Here is a 23,236-nt window from a genome sequence, read left to right as displayed (position 1 = left end):
TTGGGTGAGTGACAGGGCCATCCATAGCCTTTTCCAGAATTCATAGCCTGTCATATCATGAGGTGATCTTACAGAGTTTCTCGTGTCAGAGGCGGGGAATACCAAGGGCCAGGCAGAGACATGGCTTGCCCAAGGTCACCAAATGAATTGCCAAATGTAGCTGCAAAAGTGAACATCATTAGTCTGCGTGGTGGACCCTTTGTGCTATAAAGGGCTTGGGCATATGATTATTAAAGGGGTCTCAGACTAAGTTAGCAGCTACTTCCTGTCCTGCTGATGTAGCATCTGTGTGTTACACTCATTTTGCTCAGTCTCAGTGGGTAGCATATAGAGAGGCTTCCCCCCGCTGAGCCAGCCGGAAATTCTGGGCAGTTTGTCCAAAACTGGGGGGACTGTGAGTCAGGCACACACATGATTTCAGGGAGAACCAGTTAAAGGATATCTTATTAGGAGAAGATATCCAGGGAGCTATAATCCATATACGATGGATTTTGATGAAAAGAAAACCTCTGTTTTCCAGATACCACTCTGAGATGATCTTGTTCTTGAGAGTAAAATCATAAAAAAACATTTTTAGCAAACTGTAGTCTCAGCAGGGCTATGTGAAACAGGTACATACACACCCCAGCAAAGAAGAGTTACTGGTGAACCAGCTGCTTCCAGAAGTCCTGTATAAAATACAAGAGGGACAGATTTTTAACAAAGTACAAGGATATCTGTATTTCAGAGAACCATGCCTCCTTCAAAGTTGTTATGCTAGGAATCTAAAGCTTAATATACTGGGGAGCAACTTTAGAAAGATGTGGCAGACTCTGTAGAGTATCTTTAATGGTGAAGAATCATTCTGGAAATAGCCAGATGTCTCGATCCTCAAAGAGCTCCTGTCCTAGGGAATGACAGGACCAAGTAAGTACACAGCACGTACAGTGGCTGTAACGTTGTACAGTCTTACAAGGCAAGAGCAGGACCATTTGTGAAAGAGATTGCACATTAATTGTGCAAACAGTTTTCAAGTAGAAGTTCAAAGAGATTTTTATTTCAACCAATAGCAAAGCATATAAACAAACGAGTTCCACTTGGTTAATTAAAATAAATAAGCAAATAACCTGATTTACTTTTTTAAAAATACGTAATAACCTTTCTAATGAAAACCATAAGCAGAAGTATTTGGTAAACAAAGACCGTCTTTTAAATTTTAGTTTTGTGAAGGTTATTTCTTGAAAATGAGAGGAAGAACTCGGGTTTCACTTCTCTATCTTTGTTGAATACGGTTGTCTGTCTTCCCTAAAGATCTTACCTCCTGTTGTCCAGTTCCTTGATTCTGTCAAGTGCCAGACTATCCTTAACAACTTGTGCTCCTTTTAGTTCTCATGCTATGCTGGATTTGAAGATGACATGAAAGCACATTTCTTGCCTGTAGTAACAGAGATGGCTTTTCCTATATTATTAAAAGTGCCCACGTATATGGTCATAATGATATTACTCTTCCTTGGGATGCAACTATCCTCTTCCCATCATTGGTTGCCCTTTTTTATAAATGCCCACCTCTTGGCGTGTGTCTCTAAAAGGCAGAGGTCTTTTCTAGGTGGAATGAGGTTACCCACGACAGCATTTAGATTATTGGCAGTGCCACATGTATGGAGTAGTTAAGAATGAACATAGGCTTTGGTTTCAGATGGAATTGAGCATGTTCTCTGGATCTGTCAATTACTCTCTTGTGACTTTGAATAAGCTACTTAATGTAGCTAAGTTTCTGCTTTCTTATTTATAAAATGGGTATAATAGTACTGCCTTATGAGGTTCTCCAGAAGAATTAATAATAGGAGCTGATCCCTGGAAAGCATTCAGTAGTTTACGGGGATTCCCAGCATCTGTGATGGTGCCTGGAACTTGGCACACCGTTATCAGCTAGAAGAAAAAAGAAAAGGAGGAAGGAAGGAAGGAAAGCAGGAAGGGAGGCAGAGGGGGTAAACTTGGTTAGGGAGAGAATATCCACGTGATGATTAGTGCACAGCATTACAGTGCAGACTCTAGTGAGTCCTTGGTCAGCCAGGGTTCAGGAACGAAGCTTCTTTGAAAAAAGTCAACTTGAGTTCAGAGAAATGTGAGGAGAAGATCAAGATGTTACTTAGATGCCTACACTGTGAGCCTGCATGGGGCTGATGGGAAGTGGGAAGCCTTCCTGCACGGTGGGTCATCTGGGGCCTGGCTGTCAGTGGTTCCAATGTCCCTGTGCCAGGGATGACTCCCTGACAAGAGTAGGGAGGGAGAAAGCCCCACTCCATTTAGGGATTCCTGAGGGGGTCATGGATGCCTTAGAGGACTGGACTTGTCAGGATTTGGAGCTATGTTCAACTTCCAGTTCTGCCACTTTTTGCCCCTATAACCCTGGACAAATTAGTTAACCAATCTGAGCCTCAGTTTGCTCAACTGTGAACTGGTGAAAATAATACTAACCTGCATTAATAATGTGAAGATTAAGAGGAATAATAGAGTTAAAGCATCTACCTGGTACAATAACAGGCAAAAGTACGTCCTGAAAAATCAATTATTTTTTTTATATTATAATTGCCAAGAGTTCAGGGTAGGCTTTCAAAGGAGGAGATCCTTCCACTTTACCTGAGGCTTATAAAAGCTGTGGCTACCTTCAGCTATAAGGCCAGCTATCACTGGGTCCAGCTTGACTTTATCCCTTTTAGATATTCACCTGTAATTGTGATTAATTGCTCTAGATTTGGCCTGAGGGGCCCAGATTCTCAGCCAAGTTGGCTACACTGAGCTGAGCAGCCAAGCTTTTGACTCCAGTGCTCAGATACTCTCTGAAGCAAGCACCTTCTGACTTTTCCATTCTCTGCTGCTGAGTGAGCCCAGGGGTGTAAATCAATTTCCTTGGATTTGCCAAGGGGATGCATTATAAAGCTTCAATACTAGTCTTCGAGCCAAGCGAGCAGATCATCTGGTCAGTTCTAAGCAGAAATTCCGTACATGATGTGCAGGCAGAGATATGGATGGATTCTCCCCAGTATCCAGCTTTTCTTGGCGTACGTTCAGTGTGGGAACCTCCTTTACTGGCCTTTTACTGACTTTGGGAACAGCCCACAGATGCTTCCAATGGAACGTGAATTTTGCATTTTGTTCGAAGGAAAGAACCTATAGCCCAGATTGTGCTCCTGAGAAGCAACACATCTCTAGCTCCTTACTTTCCTGGTAAGTTAGCTATGCTTTCTTAAGCGTATAGTTTGCTGAACTTCAGATGAAAAGAATAGCCATCACTGCTTTCAGAAAATGGAAAGAAAAGAAGATAAAGCATTTTCCCGATGAATAACTCATGGCAAGTATTAAAGGCTGTGTTCTTAAAAATGAGGTCTGCTCATGCATCCATTCCAATCCTAGTAAGAGATGACTGTCTTAGCATCTTTAAAGAGATGAGCTGGTTAATTCTCTTCCCCCAGGTATATTCTGTTAGCACTGGGAGTGGCTTCTTCACCTATGTAGGGGCCTTCTCTTTTAAGATAAGTGCATTCCAATTTTATTTTTTATAAAGTTTTAAATCAAATAGATCTTAAATGGAAGTCCAATATAAAATGCCAATAAGAGGTGTGCTGTTCTGGCTAAAGTGGGATGGGCTCCTTAGAGCACAGTTTGAAAACCACTCTTCTGTAAGTTTCCTATGCATGGTTCATTTTGAAACATCAGAGGCATCATATAGGACCTGATAGAACCTCTATTAATACACATTCAAAAAATAGTGGGGCTCATGGAGTATTAGGATGTAGTGAAAGGGAACACGCATCCTCCAAACCAGGCTCCTGTGCCTCCCTACCACCTGCAAATGGTGTAACCTCAGAAACGACTTAACCCGCTTGAGCTACTTCTTACCAAAATGCATAATAAATGAGGATATGAACATTCATGTCACCAGTTTATACCAGGTTTACCTCTGTAAACTTCCCACCCAACACCACACAAGATGCCCTCCATCCTTGAAATCCAGTTTCCTTGGTCTGCAGAACAAGACATTTACAAAGAATTTTACTGGGAAGTTCAAAAAGTGCAGGGTGAACTTCTGTAGGTTCACCAGCTTCAAATAACATAAAACAAGACTTCTTGTCTCAGTGAGTTCTAGATTAGGGCACTCAGAGACCTCTTCTTTCATTAAGCTCGATACTTATAGCTCTAATCTGCAAGAAAGATTAAATACATTCCCACCCAGAAGTTGAAATAGCTGTGTCTTGGACAACAACCAAATAAGAACATAGGTTATATGTGTGATCTTGCAAGATCACACATGGAATCTTTAAAAAAAATGTATAAGCTCTTTTGGCTACATGTCTAGGGGAATTTGTTACAAATCTCACCTATAAATATTAGAACGCCATTATTTAAAAGATAATACAAGAAAAATATAAGCAGTCAAGACCAGGCTTGCTTGGAGTTATATTCAGTTATTATTAGCCATCCTTGTTGCTCTTTGGAATAGAACCTGAAAGTAAGACTGGAAGTATCAGTGGTTTCAGGTTTAACCTTTAAAATTTCATGAGAGTGAGGGGATTTAGTAAAAGGACACTCAGCCCAGCTAGGATGGCCACTTCGAGTGTGTAACTTACTTCTTAGGCTGGGAGGAAGCTGGCTGCCTGGCCCCTGCATCACCCACCCTAAATGCTTTGGCAGTTAGAACTAATGCTTTCCAAATTGTACGGTTGTTTACCTTTAGCTTGGATGTGGATGTGACTGCAACCTCACTGGGATGGTGACCCCGTGTAGCAGCCTGAGTGACCACTCTCTAAGTTCCTATTTGCACACCAATAATAGAGACACAGTACAAGACTATCTCATTGCCCTCCCATCTGTCCTTCTGATTAGAAGTTCCTCCAGAGAATGTAGACAACCTCTTAGAAGTGTTTAGTGGGGAAAAGTTCCTGGAAAAAAAAGAGACAGGAGACTAGATAATCTAGAGTCTGTTCCATCTCTTTTATCCCTGAGGTAAGAGACACACACTGGGGCACTGGAACTGTGGGGTCAGAGGGAACACAGAATTCATTTTATAGGTGGTAAAACAAGACCTGAATAAGTGAAGTGACCCCAAAACAGATCCCATAGTGAGTGGAGGCAGACCCGGGGCCAAGACATGAGTCTTCTCCCTCTGAGTCTAACTTTTGTACAGCAGTGTTCCAGTTATCATCCTGTGAGGAATAGCAACCTGTTGGTTCCATTTTACCTCCCTTAATTCAATTTCCACATTTCCTTCTGTGTGCCTGGAACTCTGTTGCAGGCTCACTCATGGTTGGTGGTTCCAGAGCCTGTTGCTTGGTAGAAACCAAGCTTTCTTCCTTAACTTTTTTCCCTTTTCTCTGTCTTAACCCCTGCCACTCTCCTCTCCCGATTTGAATCTCCCAGTCGCCAAGTGTTAGGTCATCTAAAACTTTCTTTGGGTTGCCTACATATGGTTGGATTTGTTGTTTCTGCTTTTTCACTGGGTAAGCCACTTACTCTTTCTGGACCTCAGTTTCTAGTTGGTTTCTAACAACCCCAATCACACACGTAATTGGGTGTTTATCTCCCTTGCTGGGAGGCTGCCTTCCACACAGGCTGTCCTCAGCTATTTTGCCATTTGAGGGATTGGAGCGGGATGTGGTTCATGTTCCATCCTGTAGCCAAAGTAAGAAGCAAGTGACACTTCACAAAATAAAGAGGGGGAAAAAATCCATTTCCTACAAAATAGAAAAGGGAAAGGAGCACAGATTGAAAAGAGGACAGGTGAGGTAAAAAACACATTTAATGAAAGGATGGTGTCTTTAAGGGAAATTTAAAACAGGGTCATTTGTTTTCCCCGAAGCCGTCTTTGCTCTGTTGTCTTTATCTGTGTACCTGCCTACCGCCGCATCCACCCATCCACCCATCCATCTAGCTCACATGTTGTCATCTACTTTTCTGGCCCACGGGGAGGGAATATTTGAGAAGAGCAAATAACCTAGAGGATCCCTAGCACAACCGGGCTTCAGTGTGTCCAGCTGCATGTCTACAAGGCTGGGATCCTTTCAGCCAGATGTCCAGCCTGAGTCCCCCCACACTCCCCATTTTGTGTCAGGGACTCCCTTACCGGATGCAGTGTGTCCTTTTGATGAGGGGCCAGAAGAGGGGAAGTGATACTCCTGGGGCTGGAGGACACAGAGAAAAGTGGAGCAGCTTCCTCCCCTCTTTTGAAGGAAGCTCTGGAAGCTGTAGAATTTAGCAGGTAAAAAAGAAGCTATTTGAGGGGCAGTCTGAGGCCCACGGAGGTCCCAGGGTGATGCTGGCTGCAGCTGTGCTGGGGGTGACTTATGGTGGTGTGGGAAGCAAAGGGAGAATCCTGTTCAGGAAGCTGGGTGTGAGAGGAATGCCAGCAGAATGCCTCTGCTTGTGAAGCTGAAGGTATTTCTCTCACCTGAGGGTCCCACAGTCTCCTTCATCTTCCCCCAGTCCCCCTGCTCCCCAGCCTGCCCTTTGGGCTTGGAGAGACCAAGAAAAAAAATTGAACTTGCGCCAAGAGAGAAACTGCAGCTCCTCAAAAATGGAAAGCAGGGTCATCATCATAATGTTCTGAATGTGGACTGTTCCAGAGAGCAGGGAGACGTGTCAGGAATGAGAATGGTTTGAGACAGGGCCCAAGGATGCTGCCCAGCTCCACCAGAGAGATGAAAGAATTTTCTCCTTCCTTTGCCTTTTAAATGTAATTCTGTCTGCCTTTCTCCCCCACACCCACCCAACCCTTTTTCTGGGAGCAGTGCAGACATTTAGCCATCCTGGGAAAAGGCAGGATCCTTTTCATTAACTGCAACCTGACTGCAGTCCCCAGAGCCGCGGCGGAATGCATTTCCTCCCTCTTCGCCTCCCTGTCCTGGATCCCTCCCCACACGGCTAGGATGGTCTGAGCAGTGAACTCTTTTTCTGTGGGACAGAATGAGGAAGGGGTCTGGTCGGGGGGTGGGGTGGGGGGGTGGGGACAGTTTGGACAGGGTCTGGATCAGTGCTTTTTAGGGCAGTGATTTGTGGAAGCACATTCTCATCTCTTCTCCGCCATGCCTCAGCCTCCCCTACTGATTAATTCATTCAGATATTTGAATGCTGTTTCATGCAGGAAATGCTCTAGGTGCTGAGCATTCTAGATGTCATTTCCTCTTGTCAGCTTGAAGCATGTCATAAGCTGTCTCTCACACTTCCCAGTAACTTAGTCATTCTAGCCCTCACCTCTAGTTTGACAATATTCCCCACTTTTCTTGTAAGTCATTTGACCAACAGGTACTTAATGACTAATTGTTTGTCCAGACTCTTCTTAACACTTTGAGAAATGCAGAAGTTATGTAAGATTTATATAAACCATGGTCTTGTTGGGCATGGGCTTGTTAGGCGAAAAAAAGGAAAATACAAAATATATACAAAAGAGAAGTTTAAATAATTAAGACCTAAATTGCGGGAATTCCCTGGTGTCCAGTGGTTAGGACTTCGTGCTTCCACTGCAGGGGGCACGGGTTCGATTCCTGGTTGGGGAACTAAGATCCCGCATGCCACAAGGCACGACCCCCCCACCGCCAAAAAAAAAAAAAAAAAGAACTAAATTGCACGCATCTTTCTTCTGCTTAAGAGAAGGGAAAGAGGATGTAAGATGTAAGTTTTCCAGGGAGGATGGGATAGATCCTAACTTTGCTGAACAGGGGACCTAAGGAATAATAACCAAAAATTCTGTATCTTTATTTCCATTCAAAGTGGATATGGTCATTTCTCAATCCCAAACCACTAACGTGAGGGAGTAGTACATACGCTAAGATGCCATGAACACCCTTGTGGTTTATTTTCTGTTGCAGCATCTCAGAACTGGGAAGAACTAGATATTTGGGGCTTACTTCTTCTGTCTGTTTGGTGAACCTCGTGAAAACGCAGTAGAAGAGTCCCTGCCAGCTCGACTTCCAGGGCCTGGAGAGTTTGAGACCTGAGTCCTATGCACTAACACATGTCTGCGGCCCTGTTCTTGCAGAGGTCACTCCCATGCCCATACATCACCCTAGCCTGTCTGTCCCTCCTCCCCAGCTCCATCCCAACCTGTGCTTGAATCAGAGGCCCTAAGCCATATTGACAAGTCCTGAAAAGTAGATTGTTGTTACCAATTAAATAAAATAGTGTCTGAAAGGAAGGGTTAGTTAAGGGTCATTCATAGGGACACACATTTTATGTTCCTGCCTGTGGCTCATTTGACTAACAGTCTGGTCCTCATCTTTTTTCCTATGTCATGTCTCCTCAACAAATTATCTCCAGTGTGTCTCCACCAGAGGCATCATGTTAAAGAAGAAAGAGGATAAGCTTTGGGATAATATACTGTTGGATTTAAATCCCAAATATGTGTTCTACCTGTGTGACCTAAAAAAGGTTTTTTAACCTCCGTAAGTCTCAATTTTCCCATCCATAAAGTGGAGATACTTTGTATTTCATGAGGGATTTATGAAGATTAGAAAATAAAAATTCTATAAAGCAGCAACCACTGTGCTGGGCACCCAGGCGATCCTCGATGTAGCATGATTCCCTCCCTTCTTCCTTAATGCATGCCACAGCTGGCAGAGAACAGACGCAAAGGGAGCTGTGCTGGGCTTGGTAAACCCCTTTTCCACGTCTTCTCCCCACTGCCGACTTGAAGCGGCTCCCTGCCTTGCCGCCTGTCCATTTTCAAGGCTCAATTCAAACTCCAGCTTATTTCAGCAACCCTACCCTGACCTTCCTTGCCTTACGTTGTTCACAGTTTGACACTAACACCCTACTACACTTTGCTCACACTGACACATGCGTGTCTTACCCTTGGACCAAATTGTATGTTCCTTGAAGGCAGAGATGCTGTATAATCATGTTCAGCCCCCAGTGTCTCGTCAGGTACCCTCACGGCTTGTTGCTTGGCTGTGTGTGCAGTCAGGGGCTGAGCTGGCTCTCTCTCAGGATGGTGCCACCTTTCCAGGCAAATGCCACTTGGGGAATCCTGCCTGCAGGCCTGGGTGTGGGGAGAGAGATACATTCTCTACCTCCTTCCTGCTCCATCCCAGAGTTTACACACCTTGTGCGTCATTTTTGGCAAAGTCATTGAGAGAAGCTAGGGAGCCCAGGTGAGCTTTTCTGAGGGCTGGAGGCACTACAGCCCAGCATGACTTCCTCTCTTTCTTGAACCAAGCAAAATATTGTTACAGCAAATATGAAATCTTTCCTAGTTTTCACAGACGCTCTCCAGGCCTAACAAAGCTAGCAGTCACACACCTTGAATCAAAATAAGCATCTGCCTTTTTTTCTCTGTAGCCCATTTTCCCAGCATTTTTGAGCAACAATAAAGAACGTGATTATTCTGTTAATTTATGATTCCATTGAGTGCTTTCTGGAGAGCATGCAAAAATATTAAAACCTTAACTTTACCCTTTAATATTGATTAAACACAGAGATACAGAAAATACATAACCTGACTCTCCTCATCTAACATTGTGCGTAATAGTTGGAGGCATAAGCTATGAATACCTCAATAACATATAAAATCAAAGGCAATGTACGATAAAGGGAAACTGAGTCATGTGCAGCTGCAGAGAGGAAAAGGTCATTTTCACTGGTCTGAGTTTTAAAAAAGAAGAGGGAGAAGAAGAAGCAACAGCCCTCCCAGAGGAGATGGGCCTTTAACTGTCTCTTTTACTTGTCATATCACAGAATAATTTGATAATAGGAAAGAAGTCAGGGACCTTCTCCCTAAGGAAGTGTATGGACTCACACGTAATTTGTACTTACAATCTCAGGGAGTCTGTGGACTTGATGGAGTCCATCCATAGTTCATGATCCCTAACTTAAGGCTCTGAAGAATTAGTGGCACCTAGAAAGAAGGTAGGAGAGGGCAGCAGAGATAGTCAGAGATTGAGTAGACACAAGGTGAGCAGGCCATTCAGTCCAGGCTCCTATCCCAGAAGCACTGCATTTGCCTTTTGTGATTCTGCTGCTTTAGCTCCAGATCTGGGCTCTGGTGAGTCCATTGCCGATCAGTTGTTCTGGGGACACTGTACGCAAACTGTGAGAAGTATCACTAAGGAAGACTCCTTTGTTCTTTTCCAGCTCCTCCCAGCCAGTGACCTTGCAGCCAGCGACCTCAAAGGATTTCAGCCACAGGTAAGTTCCACTGATCCTTTTATGAATTGTGAGCAAACAAAGTTGGCACCAGGGCACAAACCCCCCACCTTGGATTTCCAGCTTCTCTGACTTAAGGAACCAACCTTGACAATGACTTGGTAGTTTGTCCTCTCCCTCTGGCTCCTCCCATCTCATCATGAGCAAAACAACCTGTTTCTGCGTCTTTAATATTTTACGGTACGCAAGAATGTAGACCAAGCTGCTTGGAAAGCGTGGTGGTGGGTGATTCAGCTCAGGAAAGCGTTAAACCAAGGAGGCAGAGGGTGAGGTTCTCTCCTGCATTTCTCCTCGTTGGGACAGGATAGTCACATTTGTGGAATCTTTGTGAGCAAATGCCTTGTAGCCATGGTCTGGCAGCCAGGTTAATCTCAGACTTCTGCAGAGGCAGATGGTTGAGTTTTGCTGATCTTGGTTAGGAAACAAGCCACTATTATCTCTGGCCAGAATGCTTTTTTGGAGGTCACTATGAGCAAACCACAAGAGGCACAAGAAAGGGCTCTCTGGGGACCTCCCTGGCAGTGGTGAAGATGGAAAATCACCTTCCCTGTCTTTGGAAGGGAGCTTACTGTCACCACACAAATGCATAACCACCAACACACACACACAACAAATGCACGACAGACACACAAAGTCCTTGTGTTCCCCATGGATCCTAGTATAGATAGAGTGTGTATGCAAAGATAGGTAAATCCAAGAGCAAGAGCTGAGATGCTCCATCCCTTCCTCTGTCCCCCTTTCAATAGGAAACTTCCTGTCACTCCCCAACTCAGTGCTGCCCAAGGCCCCACCTGCTGCACCTCTGCAGAGACTCCCAAGGGCAGAGCAGGTAATTTCTAATAACAATAATTCCATATACTTGGGGATATTTTCTTCTTTAAATATGTTTTACATCCAAGAACTCACTGTACCCTCACTACACTTCTCCCATGTGTGGTGCTGAGATCCCAAGTCCTGGGGAGAAGAGGCCCCAGACCACTCAGAGAGCTAAGAACCAGAATGGGAGTGGAGCAAGAGGCTTGAGGGAGAGAATGAACAAAATAAAGGGCCCCGTTGGTGAGAGTTAAAGATAAATCCATGTACGGTTTGGGGTCTTTTGATCACAGCTTGTTGATCCTTCTGTCAGGATGCAATGGGATTTTAAAAATAGATAGTAAGGAAGCCTTTTGACAATACTGAAAAATGACGATTTATTCAAGTACTTATTCATATAATTCACACAAACTTTCAGGTGATCTCAGGGAATATAAAACAAAAACAAAAGAAAATCAGCATTTACCCATATCCCACCTACCTCCACACATACTCTCACAAAGCAGTGGGATAAATATTTATCTCAGCTAAATATTTATTTTTATCTGGAAATTTATAAAAATAAAGGGAAAAAAGGCTCTGTGTGATGTTGTTTTGTGGCTTGAAAAGGTTACATAGTGGAGACTGATTTTATGGAAGGGGTGTGTGTGTGGGGGGGTTTGACATTGTTTCTGACTTGATCATATTCTCTCCATGTTTGTTGAGCCACATTTCTAAAGATATTAGATTTAAAATGAACTATTAAGTTAGGTATATTGGGGGTCTGTCCACAACATTTGAGGCCATGATCCTAGAAAGGCAGCTTCCCTGCCCTCCCCACAGATAACCCCGCAGGTGGTTGGTACAGATGGCTCACTCCCCTGCTTCCGTCTGACCTTTCCACATTATTCCATTTGTGTGTCATCCCCCCAAGGCTGGAATATAAATGCATATTTTTCACTCCTCAGGATGTGTGTTCCCGAGGCCAGGAAGCCCTGGAACCTTGTGGCTAGAGTATAGTACCCAGATCAAAAAGTCAGTTCTGCAGTGTTGTTCCTGAATCAAAAAGGCCCTGATGTGTCAACACCTAGTCAACACCACCCTGTCGGGTGCTTTTCCAAAGAGAAACAGAGCACTGCCCACAAGCTTGGGGCTGCCTCCTTCTGGCCCCACTGCACCACATCGTTGGCTTCTGTTGTCATTTTCCCTTCTCTCTTTGGGTTTCAGGTGAAACTGAGCCCCAGGCATCCTGATGTCCACAATCATTCATGGTCGTGTTTCCTTCCAGGCACTGTCATTGACTTTCAGGAGGGAACTTGCCGAGGGCTCACTGTCAGTGGGCCTGTCAGCTGTCACACAGTCCACATTCACCACTTGCATAGAAAAGTTTTTGTCTTTTTTTTTTTTTTTCCCTTGAAGCCCGTCCTGCTGCAGCTTCTTAAGGAAAATAGTCATGATTTCCTCCCTAATCTTTGCTGCCCCTCCACTTAGAAAGTGTGGAGAGGGGTGATTGTATGAGGCTGACCTCTCCTTGTCTCTCTTCTCCTTTCTGCATCCAGATAGAGAAGAGGAGGGTAAGGAGGTGACTATCAGCCTTTCTCCCTGTGATTATTGGTTTGTAAAGACACCATGTTCATTCCTGGAAATAAACACATTACTTTGAAGGTAGAGCCCAATGCTGAGATTCTACGGCCCGTACATTAGCGGTGGGAGTTCTCCCAGGCCAGCGAGCTTGGCCTCTGAGCCACACAGGGAGAACTGTCTGACCGGAGGCTACTAGTCTCAGCAGGTTTAAAAAGCACAAATGGAAATGCTCCTGAAATTCACACCTAAGTCACCCACACTCTTCTCTTCCATTTGGTTCCCCCCAAACACATCATTCATTTTGCAACGCCTTGTTCTTCCTGCCTTTAAAGGAATGAACACACTTGAGTCCCCTCTTTTCTTGCCTTCGGATGATTAGAAATGAGGACGCTCATCTCCCTTTGCCAGACCATCTCTCTCCATCCCCAAAAGGAATAAAAAGAGGCATCTCATTCCCTTAGTAGAAGCCCCACAATCGTATGATTTCTTCTTCATTTTATTTTTACTCTTTTTTTTTTCCCCTCAGTTTAAGAGCTATAAGTGTTCACTAGAGATTTTGGAATGTGTGAAGGTGGTCAAAATGTACAAACTTCTAGTTATAAAATAAATAAGTCCTAGGGGTGTAATGTACAGCGTGGTGACTATAGTTAATAGTACTATACTGTATATTTGAAAGTTATTAAAAGAGTAGGTCTTGAAAGTTCTCATCACAAGAAAAAAATTTGTAATTCTGTGTGGTGATGGATGTTAACTATAAAAATTAACTAAAAAGAAGAAATTTGGAAAATATAAAAAAATAAGAAAAAATATCTCTGCACCCCAGAAATATTTATAATGACATTTTGGGGTATGGTCTTACAATAGTTACTGTACATAGACATACACATCTATGGGATTTTTTTAAAAAATTGACAATCATATTTTATATGCTTTTTTTAACCTTCTATTTTGTTTGTTTGCATGCTTTTCATGTCACTGGAAAATCTTCTAGCAACTGGCTATTTTTGTCCGTTTGCTAGTACCATCATTTATTTACCACGCCCCTCTTGCTAGACATTCCATTCCTTTTGCAGGCTGAGCTCTCCAGGAGGAATCCAAGGCAAGTGCTAGATTCTCTGCTCTCATCTAAGATACAAATAGCATCCACGGCTTCTTGGCATTTAGTTCTTCTTTATCTCTCAGTTCCTACAGGCATGTGAAGGTTGCTTAAATTTTGTAGTAAAGTGTCCACGTGTGCCCATGGGCATTTAAGCATCTGCTTACAAGGACCCAGGTTGGGGATGCTGGGAAGAAGTAACTGTAGTGTGGGGCCCAATCTCAGATGCAAGTTTCACCTGTCCAGCTGCAGTGCTAGGAAAGCAACCCTGAGAAGACCCATCCCCCACAGAGGAGAGCACCCACAAAAGGACTTGGTCCTCACCAGCTTCATAAATGCCTCACTGTCTCAGAGGAGAGAGGATACTTCTTTCAGGAAAAATTGAGTTATACTTCAAGTATGCCTCATGACAGGATTTTGGGAGGCAAGTGTAATAGCTGTTCTATAAAGGGTCGCCATTTTAAAGGAATTTCTAAAATGTCCATTGCTATTATGGCCAAGGGGACATTTGCAGTGAAGGGTAAGAAGAGTACCTCAGAACACAGAAAAACATTTTTCAGTGCGGAGAAAACAGGGCTTTCAGTCACTGAGCTGCCATTTCATTCAAAGGTGCCCATGGAGACCTTTATGTGGGGCTCCCTGCTGCACAGACTCTTCCCCAGAATTTTGACAATTCTGGAATGTTCTGCCACTACTATTAGCTTTGTGAACCTGGGGAAGTTACCTAGTGGCTTTAATCCTCATTTTCCTTATCAAGCACAAATCTGTGCAGCTTATCCCACAGATTGTTGTGAGGCTCAAATTGTTGTGAGACAATATTGTGAAAGCAACCTAGCATGATGCCTGCCATACACAGTGAATTCAACTTTTTCTTTTGATAGAAAAGTACAGGTTAAATTATTTAAGAATTGAGAAGAAGGAGAAATTATATCTGTATAGAGCAAGAAGGGAAGTCTTATAGGGAGAGATGTCATTCATTGTATGTGTGCCAGGATAGCTGAGAAGGAAGTGAGGCGGTGAACTTACTCCAGGGCAGGGGAAGCCTGGATGAAGACCAAACCAAGGGTGGAGATGCTTGGGTATGGTCTGGAGGCTTGGAATTCTTTAATTACTCTGGTTCAGAGGGAGTATGGTGAAGATATAGCTGCAAATTAGGTTGGGACAAAACTGCAGGAGGTCTCCAAAGTCCAGAAAAATAGTTGAGCTTTTTTTTTTTTAAATGAACTATTATTGAAGTTTTCAAACTTAAACAAAAGTAGACATGATAGTTTAATAAACCTCCATATATTATTCAACTTTTATTATCTATTATTCAACTTTAATATATTGTTACAAAAGCCTTGATTTGGAGCATTTGCTGATTTCTGTGGTGTAAATATCCCCATGGTGAACAACTTTAAGCTGCCAATGGTTTAACAACCTGTTTGCAAAGTCTTTGACAGCCAGCTTTCCTGAGTTGGTGTGATCGGTTCCCCGCATACCACTGGGCCAGCTTCAGTAATCATTACCATTTGCCAATCTTACTTCATCTATACTCCCAGATACATATATATTTTTTTAATTTTAAATTTGGGGAGACTATTTTTTAAAAATCCCAGTCATCATGTTATTTCACTCATAAGTAATTCAGTAAGCTCTTCTAACAAATAAGGGCTTAAAAAATACAATCACAATGCCATTATCACACCTATAAAAATAACAATTATTCCATAATATTTTCTAATGCCCAGTCCATGTTCAGATTTCTCTGATTATCTTAACATGGCATTTTACAGTTGATATGTTTGAATAAGGACCCAGATTTTAGATTGTGACATCCACCTGAGGACAGTGTAGCCATTGAAGGTTTGAGGCTGGGGAAGAGTCGCAACTGTGATGCAAGAAAGTTATACCATAGTTAGTAGGTGTGATGAAAAGAAGAGGGGATCCAGTAATAAGCCTGTGCCATTGGTCCATGTGAGACATAGTAGGGAATGAAACTGGGCTGGGGTCAATGTGGACATGTTCCTGAGGGGATGAATGCCAGATAAAGTACAGGGGCAGAATCAGTGGACCTGGTAGTTGCTAGGCTGGTTGGAGAAATAAGGGGACCATAAACATAAAGGAAGTACAGGTTGAGAAGGTACTGTGTTCATTCCAGGATTAAGTGTGATTATCGCCCAGTGTTCAAAGGAGGGGGACTTTGTCACCCCTGAAAGAACCCTTACTCCATTTTCCTCAGGCTCCACAATCAGTTCTACTCATAGACCATCAGGGGATTAAACCACCTGCAAAATATCCTGGGCTCCACGAGTCCTAACCCAGAAATTTTTAATGCAGGCATGAAATCCCTGAGTTCCCAGGTTGCTTGTTCTTGCAGGGTTGATAGTGTCCTTCAGAACAGAATCCCCATGTCTGATTCTGCTCCCATGCACACCCGCTGCCTACAGGCTCAGAGTCAACAGTCATAAAGATGGAAGAGGAAGCTCGGGATTTTCCAGAGCACCCAGCCCCTGTTGGACTCAGCAGGAGTTGGTGTTACTACATGTCCACACGGCCTTTGATTGAGTGTACATATGCCAAAGACTTACTAAAAGTGAACTGAATGCCGGAAAGTGTTCTTTGAACTTTACATTTATTCATCATTTAATCCTTACAAACCTCTGTGAAATCAGTAATAATATTATTTTCATTTTAAAAGTAATCACAGAGACGTTAAGGTCACAAAGCCCATAAGTGGCAGAATTAGGATTTGAACCCAGGCAGTCTGGCTCCAACACCTGTGTTCTTTACCTCTTATGCTATGACACCTTGAGTTAGAGCTTATCACCATTGTTAAGATAATTCAAACCCAACCTGACCACTGATAACACCAGGGCAAGCAGCCTCAGCTTCACTTTTGTGTATTATATTGAGTTTTCTTGATCTCAGCCTGTTCAAGGAAAAGCAATTCATCTATCTCAGAGTAAGAGAGGGAATTGTTGTGGAGCATTTTGCATCCTTCCATCTTGGCAAAGCATTTCTGTTGTTCTCATCCCCTTGCTTCCCCAGTTCCCAAATGGAGAGTTGTGATAGTTGTTGTCCCTTCTACAGAGGAAACCCAGTTGAGGCAGAGGTAGGTGGTGTAGTCTCCCATCTAAGACACACAACAATGAGAAGACAGGTTGGCTTGTTTTGAACTCGCCCTATAGTATCTACTTTGCCATTTTGGGAAGAACCACCCTAAAGCAAAACAGTGTATAAGGAAGTCCCACTATCAGTGCTTACTTACTCCTTTCATTTGAGAATTGAAAGAACAAGACAGAACACCTAGAGTAGCAGTTCTCAACCTTGACTGCAGATGGGATTATTGAGGGAGCTTATGAAAACTACAGGAGCCCAGGCCCAACCCCACTGAATTAGTCTGGGTGGAGTCCAGAAGCTCCAGGTGTTTTCAGAATCTCCCCAGAATCTAAATCAGCCTCCTCATTCTAGATAAAGACTGAGGCACAGAGGTAGTCTTGAAGAGGAGAGAAAATAAAAGACCCCACATTCCAATGGCTTCTACCCTGTGTCGGGAATGTGCCATGAGCTTCACTTGCCCCTGGTGACTAAACCCACAGCAACCTTCTATCAGACAGCTTACTTCTTCCCCTTTCACTGAGGAAGAAAACGGGATCCAGGAAGAGGATGTATGGCTAAGCAGGGATTCTATAAAGCCTACACCTGTGCCCACCGCCTGCTATTTCCACTCAACAGTTGAGATTTGTCCAGTATTTTAACCTAGCTAGTGATGGTGTTGGGTTTATGACCTCCTCTGCTTGCTACCTAGACATTCTGGACTCTTAAGACACATACAAAAAGGCCCAGCTTTCCAACGCTGCCCCAAGAGAGAATGCGTGTGGTTGGCTGGTGCACCGCATCCCCTGACTTAAGGAGCGAGGTTGATCCCATGCGTCCTCCTTGCTTAGGGTCCTGCTTAGTAAACTCACACCTTTTTCTCAAGGCCTTTATTCAGGCTTGCCGTCTGCCTCTTGCTGTGCATCTTTGCTCTCTGATTCAGTGCGATTCGGAGCATGGACTGCAGACTAGTGCTGGCCTGTCAAGTGTGTGTTACTGGTCCACAATGAGATGCATCTAAAATCAGAGTGTTTAGAAACTTTTATGGCAACTTGGTATTTCCATGATATCCGAGCATGTGATCATTTTCCTACTAATTTATCTTTGTAGTATTTTACCAAAGTAACTATACAGAAATATGGGCTGGGAAAAAGAAAAACACGTCGTCATTCCCCAAAAATTGCAGATGCAGGTTCCTGGTTTTATCAAAAGGGTAGGATCTCGATTCTTGTTTTTTTTGCCTTCTTCTATGAGCTCACGTGACTATGTTTGTATTGTGAATAATGGTCCCCCTCAAAAAAATGCCTCCACCCATAAAGGTGTTTTTCTGGCTACTTGTGGGATACCTACATAAAACATGGATCTTTCCCCATAATTCCTAAGGCAACCTACTTTATTTTGCTTACCTAACATGGACATCTGTGACAATAGTAGAGTACTTTTAAACAAAAACATTTGTTCACATGCATACATATACTTTGCACTAAAACCCAAACTGACATTCTTTTCTTACATGAGATCAGCCTCTTCGTACTACAGGTATATCTTTTTTGCACTGCCTGCCTTGACAGTGTTTATAGCAGATTTTTTTTTTTTTAAACCAGTATTGGCATTTAGTCCTGAAGAGAGAAGTTCTCCAGGTGTTTCCAGACTGTCTGGCATTTCAGTGGAATATTCTGAAGTCTTAGTCAGTTCTAAATCTCTTTAGACTTTAATGAATATTTTGTTTCTCCCAAGATGTTCTGACCACCTGAGGGCCGCGTGCAGGTGAGTCCAAATTAAAACAGACCTAATGTGCAGAAATTCACATGCAGGAAAATTTCTGGTTGGCAGGTGGGTGTTGGGAGAAGAAGGGCTTCCTCATATGCAGAAAGATTTTTCTCCTTTATCAAAGGAATCAATGTAACTTATCCCTGCCAGCATATTCAAATATGATTTAACCCTCAAAATCTGATTTAAACTCAATTTTTCAGAATAGAAGTATAAACAGAGTGAGGCCAACCAGTGATGATTAACTTTGAATGTCATTCTCTTCTCTTTCAAAGACAGTTTTCACCTGAAACAAAAACAAAAACAAACCAAAATGCTTAGCAGCAAGGGTGTAGAGTTAGATGATCTCTATGATCCCTTGAGACACAAAATGTTTAATTACACTTTGACTTCTTCCACTGACTTCATGTTTCTAGTTTTCTATTCTTGTTTTTCTCTTCCGTCCTTCTGGTAAAGTGGCTTCAATTTGAGCTTCTTAAAAATCATCCTGTAATTCTGCTCACTTGAGGCTTGGGGTCATTGATGTTTTGTGATATATCTCAAGTATCTGTGTTTATTAGCGGATTGAGTTACAGATTTCCCTGTCTAAATTTTAATGTGATGCATCACTTCTATACATTTTTAGGGCTAGGAATGACTCACATGCAGAAAATACAAATTCACAGACCACCTTTAGGACTTGAAAGGAGGTATTTTCTTCAAAATCCCTCTAGCAGGATAGTTCTAAACCTGCCTAACGAGGAGAAAGGCCCACCTCTCCAACAAATAAGCACACTCACTTTTTATTTTTAAGTTCTTTCCAGCCCTACTGTCTGCTTCACATTTCATTGGCCTCCTACCTATCTACCCAGCCCCTTTCTGACCATCTTGTACCAGACCAAAGGGGTCGATTGAGAGGCATCAGGACACCCCCACAAGAGAGGGGCCCCTCGTAGTGGAACAGCTTGCAGACCTCAAGTGGCATCTTCCAGCCATCTGTCTACTTGTGTTTGGAGCCTGCATCAAGTCTGCAGACAGCCTCCACCACAGCATTCTGATATGTCCCTGATAAAGACCATCCCCTCCCCCTTCTCCAGTTCTGCACATGATCTTCCTTCTGCATCACTCGCTTCTTAAAAATGTGTATCACAGCCTCTGACAGAACCATGTTGCCAACACGTGTCCCAAGCCAATGATTCATGAGACAGAAAAACTTTACGTGATGTTGTTGTAATCTTTATTACTATAAATAGTAAAAATTGATGCTTATTTAGGAATACAAGATGAATCTCTCTCACCCTTCTATATCCAGTAACTAGCACAGAGAACATTTCCCATTACTTTATCATTTAGTAGTTGAAATCACAGGTCTGCCCTGTATTAGCTGTGTGGCCCCCATTTAGTATTTAATGTGTATGTGGCTCAGATACTGTTTTAGTGAAAGAAGGATACCTGTTCCATGGGATTTTGAGGAGGACTGAATAGATAGGCCCACAAAACAGTATCTGGTATCTGCTAAGCACTCCATACAGCAGACACTCAGTATGTGCTGTAGTTCTTATTATTCTTGTAAGTTACATACTGAAATTGAACCTGGACCACTGCAGCAGACTTCAGAACACAAATTGCAGCTTCCCAAGACAATATAATTAGAATTTGGGATTACCAATGAAGAAGAAAACATAAAAAACAAACAAAAAATCTAGATCTTGCCTGATGTTTTCACTAGTTTGTTTATGACACTTGCCAATCAAAGTGAGCAATGGTAGACAGCCCGGCCCTGTGAGAATGACCCTACAAGAGGAAGGAGGAAGACAGGATGAAGGGGATGGATAAGGGACAGATAGGAACTGTTTGGCGGGGACATGAGAACACCCAGAAAGAAATGCCTTTGTTGTTTGCTTCTTTCCCTTACCACCTGTGGCACTTTCCCATGGAGGAGGACTAGCTAGAAAGTGTTCGAAATCAGCTGTCCCCAACCTTTTTGGCACCAGGGACTGGTTTCGTGGAAGACAATTTTTCCACAGACCGGAGAGGGCAGGATGGTTTTGGGATGATTGAAGCGCACTACATTTATTGTGCACTTTATTTCTATTATTATTACATTGTAATATAAAGAAATAATTATGCAACTCACCATAATGCAGAATCAGTGGGATCCCTGAGCTTGTTTTCACTTGGCACTCACTGATAAGATTTTGATATGAGTTTGCAAGCAGTTGATTTATTATGGTCTCTGTGCAGTCAAACCTCTCTGCTAATGATAATCTGTATTTGCAGCCACTCCCCAGCGCCAGCTAGCATCACTGCCTCAGCTCCACCTCAGATAGTCAGGAGTTAGATTCTCATAGGGCGTGCACAACCTAGATCCCTCACACGCACAGTTCACAGTAGGGTTCACGCTCCAATAAGAATCTAATGCAGCCGCTGATCTGACAGGAGGCGGAGCTCAGGCAGTAATGCGAGCCATGGGGAGTAAATACAGATGAAGCTTCGCTCACTTGCTCGCCGCTCACCTCCTGCTCTGCGGCCTGGTTCCTAACAGGCCACCGGTACCAGGGTTGGGGACCTCTGTTCAAAATGACTTTAAACAAATGCATCAAGAGCTTTTTCAACCACCAGAGCATTGCCTCATCTGAACCAACTCCCTTGGGTCTAGTGATCCTCGGCATAATTCTGGACATCTACTCCAGCTCCAACCCTGTAAAAAAATCACAGGCACAATGATTTATTGCCCAGAAAAATCAGTGAGGAATTGTACCAAAGTGCATTTGGATGGGTGCTGTTCAGGGAGACTGTGTTAGGGCTTGGGGACTTTGGGGGGATTTTATATGATGACTTTCATATCCATAAATTCAGTTGTTTCTATATTAAAGATGAGATAAGAGCTGATTCAAGGAGCGTATGGGTTCTGGAGTCCGTGGGCTGTCAGATGGAGGTGGCACCTGCAGAAGGGAGCCGTCCTGGCTGCAGGACTCTTGTCTCCAGTAAGCAGTCCATCGTCAACATGCTGACAGGGCAAGTAGCTTGCTGATGGGAATGAGAGGTCTGTACCCAGATGCAAGCCTTGTTTGTACTGTGAGAAAACACAGCTGGCTAAATTTGGCTTTCTTACTCTTCATCTGGTTAGGAACAGAAATGCCAAAGTGGAGAATGGGGGGATAAGATGAGCATTGTGTAAAAACATAAAGAATCTGTGTACAAAAAGTAGATGCTCAATGAATATTTGTAGAACCCATTCTAGGGATGCATGCATATCAGAAGTAAAAATAGATCCCCCAAACAAAAATGCATGTATCCAAATTCTGATATTTCTTTAATGCCTCTGGCCTTGTGGTTATGATAAAGATAGCTTCTATTACTTGTCTTATTTCTGGAGCTAATGAATTTTGTGAGCCTTTTTTTAGGACAAGCAAATCTTTGGAGCTTTGCGTGTCTTTCACCATTATTTAATGGTATAGCAGGAGCATTGAGGTACCTCTGGAATTGGGACTAGAAATACACAGCTTTGAATTAAATCAGTTTGACTCACCCACCTCCGACCTATTGCATTATTGACATCTTGTGAAAGGTGACTAAGGCATGGGGTCTTGAGAGAGGTGGGAAGAGTGCTGAAAAAAGAACTGTCTGTGAAATCTCAGCCTGCAGGCATCTGGAGAGACAGCGCGTTTCATTCTTGATAAACTCCAGCAGAAAAGAGCAATCAGCTAAACGAGAGCTGGACAAATTAAATGGCTGAGTATTATTTCAAAGGGGAGCTCGGGCAGCATCAGAAATTTCCCATCAGCTGTAATAACGCCAATTACTTTGCTAACTGCAGATTCCATCATGATGTGTTTCGTGCAATCAGGCGTAGGACTCTTACAGGGGCCTGATGGGTTTTGTTTACTCTGAATGTGCATTTGTAGAGAATCTTTTGCGCCCAAAGGCTTAGAGCTCTGAGCATCTTCTTCTCGGTCCAGACTCATCCACAGCTGAAGGAGATTATCTCTGAGATGGAGGCGGGAGCAGGCTGGGCAGGCTGGACCCAGTGCCCCTCTCACTGGAGAATGCCTGGGATTTAAATACAAAGAGAACAGCTGGGTGTGGTAGTTCTTAGTGAATGTGGCAATCTCTAGAAAACCTCTCTGTCGGTTACCCAACTAGTAAATAAATACGTATCTCTGATTATGAGCGAAGCTTCTTGGCACATCGGAGCGTTGGACAGATCACCTTAAACAGTAATAGCAAACAGAAGCTCTGGGAGGAAAGACGGCGCCAAGAGTTCATTAAGCCTTAAATACTGACAAATGGGGGTGCAGGGCTTTCATTGTCTCCCTTTGAGAATCATTTGGCTGGATGTCAAACAGCTCATTTCAAATATGGGAAGACATTGTAAGAGAGGAAGATATCCCTCCTCCTCCCAACATTTTAGCAGGGGAAATAAAATTTGGAGAGTCTACAGGAACATTCATTTTCTGTTTACATTTGGCTCCGTAGAAATTAATGGGTTTGTGGCTCCAGCTACTTTGAGGAGTGAGTTGTGATTCTCCATTTACGCACCCAATTGAGGAAGGCGCTAATCATGGGCGTTTACCGTGCGCTTCGGCCTGATTGACAGCTGGAGTGGAAGCTGTATCTGTGGCTGCTGGGGTGCAGAAGAAGAGCTAAAGGCTGATTTGATTCCATTTGTGCTGAGCTGTCATCTGAGGCCAGAGCCTGGAGGAGAATGGGAAGCTATTCTCTTCCCTCTGCTTTGTGACAAGCAACCTGTGTGTCATTTTA

At 43.3% G+C, this 23,236-nt stretch overlaps 1 protein-coding gene across 4 annotated transcripts in view; it reads left to right on the top strand.

Moving 5' to 3' along the window:
- Positions 1-23,236, top strand: part of SETBP1 (SET binding protein 1) — a 378,322-nt gene that overhangs the window by 181,184 nt on the left and 173,902 nt on the right. For all 4 annotated transcript variants that reach the window (XM_049697762.1, XM_033421334.2, XM_033421335.2 and 1 more), the window contains exon 3: positions 10,102-10,155. In XM_049697762.1, coding sequence (XP_049553719.1) covers positions 10,102-10,155 — 54 coding nt within the window. The remainder of the gene's footprint in view (positions 1-10,101; positions 10,156-23,236) is intronic.

Source organism: Orcinus orca, chromosome 15 (genome assembly GCF_937001465.1).
Source record: "Orcinus orca chromosome 15, mOrcOrc1.1, whole genome shotgun sequence".
NCBI classification, from domain to species: Eukaryota; Metazoa; Chordata; class Mammalia; order Artiodactyla; family Delphinidae; genus Orcinus; species Orcinus orca.
This window is presented reverse-complemented; position numbering and strand designations above follow the sequence as displayed.